General features: G+C 41.4%; 1 protein-coding gene across 1 annotated transcript in view; it reads right to left on the bottom strand.

The window, feature by feature from the left end:
* The window catches only part of LOC101850379 (alpha-mannosidase 2C1), a 97,529-nt gene that overhangs the window by 62,376 nt on the left and 25,132 nt on the right, over positions 1-10,021 (bottom strand). Inside the window, exons 8-9 of the mRNA XM_005089523.3 lie at positions 3,438-3,529; positions 833-939 (exon numbers count right to left, since the gene is read on the bottom strand). Of these exons, the coding sequence (XP_005089580.1) occupies positions 833-939; positions 3,438-3,529 (199 nt within the window). The remainder of the gene's footprint in view (positions 1-832; positions 940-3,437; positions 3,530-10,021) is intronic.

Below are 10,021 nucleotides of genomic sequence, written 5' to 3'. Positions count from 1 at the left end.
GACACTCCGCCTTTGAAGGGGTTGCACCTTCTGCAGACGAAGCAGTGGGTCTATTTATATCCCCCCGACCCACTGGGGGTGGAGTAAGAGTTTTACAGCACTTGCAACACAATAAGGTCATATAAGTGCTGAAGATCAGAGGCGTAACAAGAGAGAGTAAAGCACACATAAGAAGGAGAGATCAGGATGACAGTTGTTTGAACAGGAAAGAAGGAGCAAACCACACCTGAGCACCTGCCAACCACCTGCAAGAATTTTGCAGCCAGTAAATATTTAAAAGCATTTTGAAAACAACATAGGACTGCCTGAAAGAAAAAGACAAATAAAAGGCCAAATATCTAATAGTCTGTTGTACTCCGGTTAAAACAGATTTAAAAAACTGAAGTTAAATACGCCTGATATCTTGCTGGGGAACACACGAAAAGAAGTATTAGAAGTAAAATGGAAAGACATCGGAAACAAAAGGAAGGGCGGGGGAGGGGGAGAGGTTGGTTTGTTTGATTAAAGAAATGGAAATGCACGTAGACACAATATGAGTCATTTAAAGTAGGATATAAGAAAGACAATTTGATTTTAAAAAACAGAGTAAGAGAAAAAAAAATAGAACCTGTCAGTGACACTCTTCAACCACTCATGAAATGAAAGGTAAGTGAGGAAAAGAAAAAAAAAGACACTGAATGAGGACATGGATCAGGAAGGGAATAAACCCCACAGGCATGGGCATGCGCGAGCGCGCGCGCGCACACACACAAGAAAGAGGAGAATGGTAATTTCCAGAAGAGAAGAAAAATGGTTTATCCTAAGAGATGAACTCGGCAGATGAACACATCACCTGGGAACACATGAACTTGAAGTCAGGGTATTTCTCCATCAGCCTCAGGCTACAGCTCCAGGAGCGTGCACATTTGCGTATGGTCTCCGCGTATGGCCACAGCCATGCTAGAACAAAACAAATAGGCAACAGGAGCTATTATCATTGTCATTGTATAGTGTCGCCCAGCTGTTTAGATGTACAGAGCCCAAAATTTTTACTTTTAAAATTGGTAGCATGTGCTTCATAGATATTTTGAAGAAATTCAAATTTTAAATGTTGTAAAAAGAAAGAAACAGATACATGGTGTAGGTTAGGCTACTGGACTCATAATTGTGAGGTTGTGGGGTCGGGGGTACTGGGTTCAAGCCACGGGCCCGACGTTGTGTCCTTGGGAAAGGCACTTTACACGAATTTTCCTCACTTCACCAAGGTGGAAATGGGTACCCAGCCATAGACAGTGAAAGATCTTGTCAGTATGTTAGTGTTTTAGCGCCTATAAACGGCTGCTTGCACTGTATGTTTCCCAGGAAGTTGAGCTTGTTTCAGAATGCTCTCAGGTCTGCTGGGGTAATAGTATAGATTGTGAAGCGCATAGAGCTTGCTGTTGAGCAGGGATTTGCGCTATACAAATGCTATCTATTATTACAAATGATAGTAAAAGGAATGAAACAACTTTTTCTCTCTCCTGAAAAATGTTGTTATCTGAACTAAGGACTAAAAAACAGATTTAGAACCCCTTTCAATACTCTACAAAAATATTTAGGAAGCACGACCTCCTATTTTAAAGTCCAACTCTGATAGGACTGGGCCAAATGAGAGGAGAGCCTAAAAACTCTCCAAAACAATGTAGCTTCAAAATGCCTTGTTGGGAATTCGAAACAAGGTCATCAGCTCCCTTGTTTAGCATGGTACTATCTGAGTTAACGGAGCACCCCAAAAGTAACCACAAGGAACAAAAAATCTACAAACATTTTTAGAATGTTGTTTATTTACAATGAAATACTCAATAATACATATGCAACAACGTGTTCAGTTTGGAAAAAGTGTAAATTAATTCACAAAATTTAAGCAAGTCATCTTGTTGACGAAGGTATATTTGTGAAAAAACCTATACATCTGCATTAGTTTACCAAGGCAGAGGTGACTTTTCCACTAATTATCAAGTCATTTGACAAACAAAGTATAGGCCATAATAAATTTTCATCAGCTAATCCTGTTTAACTCTTTCCGGATGTATCGCCGATATATTGGCGCGAGTCCACACCCCTTGCGGACGTATCGCCGTATGATGGGGTGTCTCAGCTTTGTTTCGTATTAACATGATCCATTATTTATAAGTACTTTTTATTGTTGTTGAAAACTTGGAACTGGTTAAGGAAACAAAAACATCTAGTTTCACTTTGTCAAAGCGTCGGTCTGGCGAAATACGAGTGAATTAGTTCTTGGGGTCTTGAATCAACAAAACGATCTAACCGGACTCAGTATAAATATCATAACTCAAACAAAAATTTGAATATTGCATTCAAATAAAAAGCTGTGTATTCAGAAATTTATGGATGGAGTCTGCTCTTGGCCTGTATATAAGATAGCTATACTGATTCGCTTCCACATGTTTAGTGTGTGTAATTGTTTCCGTCAAAATGTATTTTTCTCACCACCATCTAACCCTTGTAATGAATACTTATGTCCAAAATTAATCCTTGCTTCATGTTGGAATGCATTCTTTATTCAATTTCCTTCAATTCATATATCACATGTTACGGTTTGAGTGCTTATATGAAGTTATTTTGTACATCACCTGTGTAGCTGAATCGAGTCACAAGTTAATTACGTCTAGACCCCCAAAACAACTACGTCCGGGAAGAGTTAAGAATACATCCATGAGTTACTCAAAATTTTCTGTTGAAAGGATTATTTTTAAAAAACCCAGAGACCTTTATATTAAGAAAATGAAACAATAATCTTACTGAAGCAAAAATTTTTTTTATGATTCACAAAGTCTAAATACTGACACATTGTTGACTTTCAAAGTCTTCAGCATATTTGAAACTTATGGCATCTACATTTTTCAATAAAGTTTATACAGCTGCAAGCTCTTTCCAAATAAATATAGATGGAATTGGGCAATTTTGGACAAGAATAAATTTACAAGGCAAGACGTCTCAAAGGTCTATTTTAAAAGGTTACAAAAGTACAAAAGAATTTAATTTGTGCACACTATGGATGTAGAGCTTCCATACTGAAGTATCTATTCATGAAGACTTATGACCAGCTCTCCTTTGCATGAGAACCTCAATGTTTTTATTCTACTCACATCAAAATTGAGCACATGGGCATTATAGCTATAGTGGACCCAAAGTCTGGGACCCAAGATGAACAGTGTATTGTAGCCATACTAACCTTATCTCTCAAAAGACTTCATCCTTACATCAAACTTCAGCAGTAGATCATCGTACATACTGCCAAACATTCTGTGACAAACTTTGCATAGAATTTGTTTACATATTCAACAAGACCAAATCAGACTTTGTGCTAATTTCAAAATAATTATCTTTTAAGCAAGTATTGACCACATAGTTTTAACTCATGTCTTGTCATAGCAGTGCTGAAACAAAAACGTTACCTGTGTCGATGTGAGCATGGCCCATGGCATACAGAGTGTGCTGTGAATCTCCATTCTTCTGACTGAAAAACTTCTTAGCTAGACCTTTGGCACTGGCGAGGACAAGAAAACCTGAAATTAGACCTTTGTCATTTGAATTCTATGCGTTATTGTTGTCACTGTTATTGTTGTTGCTCCACCTGCTCTTAGACCCAATGCCTCAGAGTTGATTTCTGTAAAATCTATAATATTTACTTTCAATAAAAAGAGTAAATTAAAATAAAATTACCTTAACGACCACATGTCAAAGACAATTACCCGGACAAATAACCACTTCCCCACGCTTTATGTTTTTAAAAAATATCATAGTGACACAGAAAACAGAAGTTGACTCCCTGACAAACACTTTCAAAACACCGCCAACAGCAAACGAGCTCCTTAGGAAACATCGCGTGAAAAAGAAGCCTTGGGTCACAGACGACATCCTTGACCTATGTGACAAACGAAGAGCTCTGAAGAACAAGAAAAAGGAACCAGAAGGTGCAAAAGAATACAGAGAGGCGAATCTGCAAGTGAAAAAGGAAATGAGAGAAGCTAGGAGAAGTGGATTTAAGAACAGTGTGAAGAAATAAAAGACAGCCTGAATCAAAACAAAAGGAAAAAGGCTTACCAAATCATGAAAGACCTCACAAGTACCAAACAAGGGCGGACCACATCAATACAAAGTAAAGAAGGGAAATGTTTAACGGGGGAACAAGAAGTTCAGAACCGGTGGACAGAATATTGCTCTGAACTGTACACCCACAAAACCACAGGAGACCCAAGAGTGCTCAGTGTCTCCCAATCACAAGACAATGACAAAAGCAGTATCTTAACCCTATCTGTACGTCGTATTTTACTAAACTCGTCAAAAAAAAGTCAAGGAACAGCTTGTGTTTTCACTTGTCAAATTCAAACTTCATTATCTCACAAACCCGTTATGATCAGTCAACCAAACTTGGCACACGCACTGACGATTAGACACACTTTGCCTGTACGGCAAATCTGCTTGCACCAGCTTCATTGCGATGGCGCAGGGCATTCTGAAACACAGCCGAAAAGCATGAAAAATGGGCTAAATTTCTGTGACTCAGCAACATTGGCATAGGGACTGTTAGCTAAAACTAAGCTTGGCACGTGCTAAACAGATGTCTTAGCTGTGAATATTGCTCACTTACAACCCTTTATAAGCCAGCGTTTTTGAGCCATGTTTCATTACAGCACGATGGTCCAACAACACTCGCTGCCTGACATCGACCGAGGACGAGCCCTTACCTGGCTCCAAGATGGCTCCACGTTCCCAGTTGTTGCACATCGATTTGGGGTGTCTCCATTAGTCATATAGAGGCTGCAAGAACGATGGCTAGCGACCGGAAGGGTCCCGGACAGGCCTCGACAAGGATCGCCCCGTTTGACCAACAACAGCATTGACCGGTTCATCGTCAAACAGGCCGTGACGTCACGAACCACCACTGCAAACGGCATCAGGGACCAAATACGGGTGATAGCCAATGTCCACGAGAGCGAAGAGACGGTAAGGGGCCGTATCCGTAGAACCAGGTTTGCTCCTTGTGTCCCTGCCAGGCGCCCAAGGCACACGCCGCCCAACAAAGCAGCTCGCCAGGCATGGCCTACTCGCCAATAACAGTGGACACATTGTCAGTGGGACCAGGTAGTCTTCTCAGACGAATCCAGATTCAACTTGCTGCTCCCAGACAGGCGAGCCCACGTCTGGAGGTGCCGAGGAGAGCTGTTCCACCCTGAGTGCATCCAGCAGGTGGCGCCCTACTTTGCAGGGTCCGTTCTGGTATAGGGAGACTTCTCAGCTCACCACAGGACCCTGTGTACCATATACAGGGCAATTTGACCTCGGCTAGGTACAGGGACGAAATCCTGCGTCCCCTTGCTGTTCCTCTCCTGAAGCAGATTGGACCCCAGGCTTGTACTGCAGGACGACAACGCCACGCCATATCGCGCATGCGTCATGGGGGACTTCCTGCAGCAGCGAGCTGTCACCTGCATGGACTGACCGGCTTGTAGTCCGGATCTGAACCCAACAGAGAACATTTGGGATCACATTGACCGGTGGATAAGGGACAACCACCCTCCTGCACAAAACAGTCAACAACTCTTGGGCTACTTCGTCCAGGAGTGCAGAACCTACCCCAACAAGTTCTCCGAAGGCATGTCCTGTCCATGCATCGACGCTGTGCCGAGTTTTTGATCAAACGAAGTGGCTACATCCACTATTGACAATGTTCATGAAGAACTTTGGCTGTTCAGACTTTTGAAATCCGACCAGTGTGACTTAAACTCATTTTACATAAACTTCTCGTTGTTGTTGAAATTGGAAATTGTTCACACTTAATCTAGAGAGTCGAAAGCATCTTTTGTGAAAAAATGAATAAATTCGGCTAAACTGTTCTTCAGTAATCTTTCTTTGAATTTTTGTTCCTTGACCTTTTTGTACGAGTTTATCATATCCATACGACTTGGGGGACTCTGTGCCACTACTTTCCAAAGAGAAAATTTCCTCGTTAATCCGATCAGTACGCTTTGCATAGCAGTCTGTCTAAAAGATTTTTTTGAGAAATACTGAAAGTTTCAAAGAGATCTTCGCACTAGAAGTATTCTAAAATGTGAAGAATACAACCCCGGGGGTACAAAATAACCCCAGGGCGTATGGATAGGGTTAAGAGAAGAGATAGTGGCAGCAGTCTCATCACTGAAGAAAGGGAAATCAGCTGGAATAGTCAACATCACAGCAGAACTAGTTCAAGCAGGTGGAGACTCGGCGATAGACATGCTATGGATAATCTACAACAAGATCTGGCAGACAGGCGAATGGCCAACATCATGGACTCAATCCTTGATTATCACCCATTCCACGAAAGGCAATCTTCAACAATGCCAAAACTATTATACTATTCTCCTGATTAGAGTAAAGTAATGCTTAAAGTCATTCTCAACAGACTGAAGCCACACGCAGAGAAAATCACAGCAGAAGAACAGGCAGGCTTCAGGACAGGGTGTAGCACAACTGAACAAATATTCAACCTGAGAATCATCCTGGAAAAGTACTTCTAACACCAACTGGAGCTTCACCACATATTTGTGGACTTCAGAAAGGCTTTTGACAGTATGGCAGGAAGCTTTGTGGGCAACCATTAACTTATACAACATCAACGCCAACCACCTGATCAAAGTCATAGAAAAGCTATACAACAAAGCTATGAGCGCAGTCTTTTTCAACAACAACACTGGGGAATGGTTCCGAACAGCCGTGGGAGTACGCCAGGGTTGTCTGCTCTCACCCACTCTTTTCAACCCTTTTTTGGAGAGAATCATGACTGATGCACTTGAAGATCACGAAGGACTAGTCAGTATTGGGGGCAGAGCGATTAATAACTTACGTTTTGCAGACGACATAGACGGCCTTGCGGGACAAGAGCAAGAATTAGTCAGCTTAATAGACTGTCTTGAAAAGATCTTCAGTCTACAGCATGGAAATCAGCGCTGACAAGACCAAACTGATGTCTAACAGCAACAAGAACATCACAGTGGACATCCAGGTCAACAACCAGAGGCTTGAGACCATACACAGCTTCAAATACCTGGGTGTAATAGTGACAAATGAAGGATCAAAACCAAAAATAATCTCCAGAATAGCGCAAACTTCAGCATCAATGACCGAGTTGAAAACCATCAGCAGAGATGCCAACCACAGAAAACCGAAATGAGTATTGGGAAATATGAAAATGTGTATTTTCAGGGGAAAATCTGTATTTCCCACGACCGACCGACCAACCAGTAATAGTAAAATGTTCAGGGTGTCCAGCAATATTTCCTGAAAAAAAAATTACAAGCTCACCAGCTCGAAAAAGGGAGCACACACACGTACAATATACAGTGGAACTCGGATTCAACGAGGTCGTCGGGCCTGACCTAAAATCTTGTTAAATCCGAGTGTTCGTTATAGCAAACACGATGTTTTGTATAGATAATTACAGGCACCGAGCAAGTAATGTACAAGAGAAGTCATAAGTAGTGCCTGAAATGCCTGCATATTATGAGCTGTGTAAAAAAAAGACCGATTCGTTCAAATACACACGCCTGTGTAATCTCGATTGTTTACCAAAAAGTTGTGTTGCTGTGTAGAGTCTAGCATACGACAACTTTTGATTCCATAGACCAGCGCACAATTCAGTACGTAGATCTACGTCAAGGCTAGCTTATTATTGTAATATTGATCAGTTGCCGAGGCGAAAAAAGACTGATGCATTTGTATGCGACGTTCAACGTCCAGACCGCTAGTGCCTCCTCCCCCCTCCCTGACACGCACACACAGTCACATGTGTGCAGGCCGTCTATCCGACCCCGACACACGCCAGAGTAGACACGTGCGCGTGCCAACTTCACATGTGTTGGTATTTAAAAAGGCCGCTGATTGGTCGCATGCAATCGGGTAAGTGAATAATGGTTCACGATGCAGGTGCAATGGATGGTTTCCGAGAATAGATAAAGCTTGTTCCGGGAGAAAAATTAGCGAAGCCACGTCTGCGGGGGCTGTTCACCTTGGAAGCGACCTCGTTGAATCCGAGCTCGCTGATTTAAGTGCTCGTTGAATCCGGGTTACTTTTATTGATTTTAAAGAAGAAAAAAACCCAGGGAATCTATCTCATCTCGTTGAATCCGAGTTCTCGTTGAATCCGAGCTCGTTAACTCTTGTACATGTATCCAGTCAACAACATGTCAGTGTTCAATGTCGTATTGGGGTCTTGTTTGACTTAAGTATTTCAGTCTATTATATAATATTTTCCTTTCATTAATATATAAAAAATAAATCCTGCTTTGAGAGTTCGGAAGGGCCTAGAACAAGAATTTCGACTATCAAGAACCATTCTGGGTGTCATGATTCATATTATGGACTGACAGACTCAAATTATTGCTCAAACTCAAGAGAAAAGCAATAACTTCAATGGCTCAAGTAGACCCATGCACTGTGAGAGTTGTAAAACTGTGGAAGAGCAAGATGCAGTGACACTGAAAATCTGCCAGTCTTGGACAGAAAGCTACAACATACACTGTAGGTATAATTTACTACAACACAAATAGACGCAGTGCTAACGATACAGCACTACTCCCAATATGAAATCAGACAGTATGAACCAGGGAACGCAAATGAAAAAAAAGGAACAGAACAATCATAAACGCCACCATGTTCATATCTCCACAGTGCATTGAATCTATACAGCAGCCCCTTGATAACATCGTCGTGATATTGGTGAAAATGTGCCCAAGACTCCCATAAATAAGGTTGTCAGCTTTGGTTTTCCTTTATTATATGTTCACATCCTTAAGAATATAGCCCTCTATGCCATCTGAATACAGTAAAAGGCCTCAACACTTATTGAGAACACACGAATATTGTTCTTATTCTATAGTAATATATGGCTCTTTTCGTCTATGCAGACGGTCAATTTAGCTTAAGATGGTCTCAAGGCTTTCTTCATGTAGCTTCTTTCATGGCTAATTCTTCCTATGTTTGAAGTGCAGATTCTGTCGCAGTGCTTGCATGTCAGTGTCGTAGATCGAAGCTCTGTATTTCCGCTGTTTTCCTTTCGTCGTTGGCGCTTCTCAGCCTGGTTGTTTCTAAAGCTGCTCTCTAGCATTATAGTTCTTTCCTTTATCGTTTTCCTCCATGTTTTCCTGTCTTCAGCTATTTCTTCCCAGATGCTAACATCTACTCCAAGCTTAGATAGGCTGTTTTTGCAGGTGTCTTTGTACCTCAATTTTGGTCTCCGTCTTGGTCTCTTTCCCTAAGCAAGTTTTCCATAGAGAAGTTGCTTCGGAATCCGGTTGTCGTCCACTCTCTTGACATGGCCCAGCCACCGCAATCTTTTTAAACACAGGATGCGCATGCCAACACTTCAACATTTGTAACCTTTTCTAGACCTGCATGTGAGCCTCAACCAGATTGTCTGAAAATTTTGTGGGTGTCATAAGGAAGGACTTCCGAGTAACGAGCGACCACCCCAACAAACACAACAAAGAAGAGACCTAACCCTACCCCTAGGCCTACCCCAACAAAGAACCTGCAACGAGCCTCATGTGAAAAGGCCAGCAAAAATCCAAAATGAAATACATTTTTAAAATTAAAAAACCACACTCCAAAACAAACAAGGCTTACAGTGAGCATAACGGCCTACATCTACATATTGCTAGATCTATAATAATAGGGTTTGATGCAATAACACAATAATAGATTCTAGAATTGGAATATGAATCCTCCATATATAGATCTAGTAAACTAAATAAATCTAAATCTAGATCTTGTAGAACAAGTGAATAGGATCTAGGAATAGGCCTTGAACTAGAAATCCGCATCCGATTCCGAACAGAGGGGCTCAGCTGAGTCTAACTAGGTCTAGATATCTAGATCTAGATTCTAAATAAATAAATAATTCACGCACCTGATGAAATGTTTTTTTACCAACATTAATATTACAGCACAACCTATGACAGGGTTTGACAAAATAGAATTGGAATATGAATCCTCCATTGAG

The sequence above is a fragment of the Aplysia californica genome, unplaced genomic scaffold, assembly GCF_000002075.1.
Source record: "Aplysia californica isolate F4 #8 unplaced genomic scaffold, AplCal3.0 scaffold00006, whole genome shotgun sequence".
Lineage (NCBI taxonomy): Eukaryota > Metazoa > Mollusca > Gastropoda > Aplysiida > Aplysiidae > Aplysia > Aplysia californica.
The sequence above is the reverse complement of the archived record's forward strand: the minus strand, read 5'-3'. Positions and strand labels throughout refer to the sequence as shown.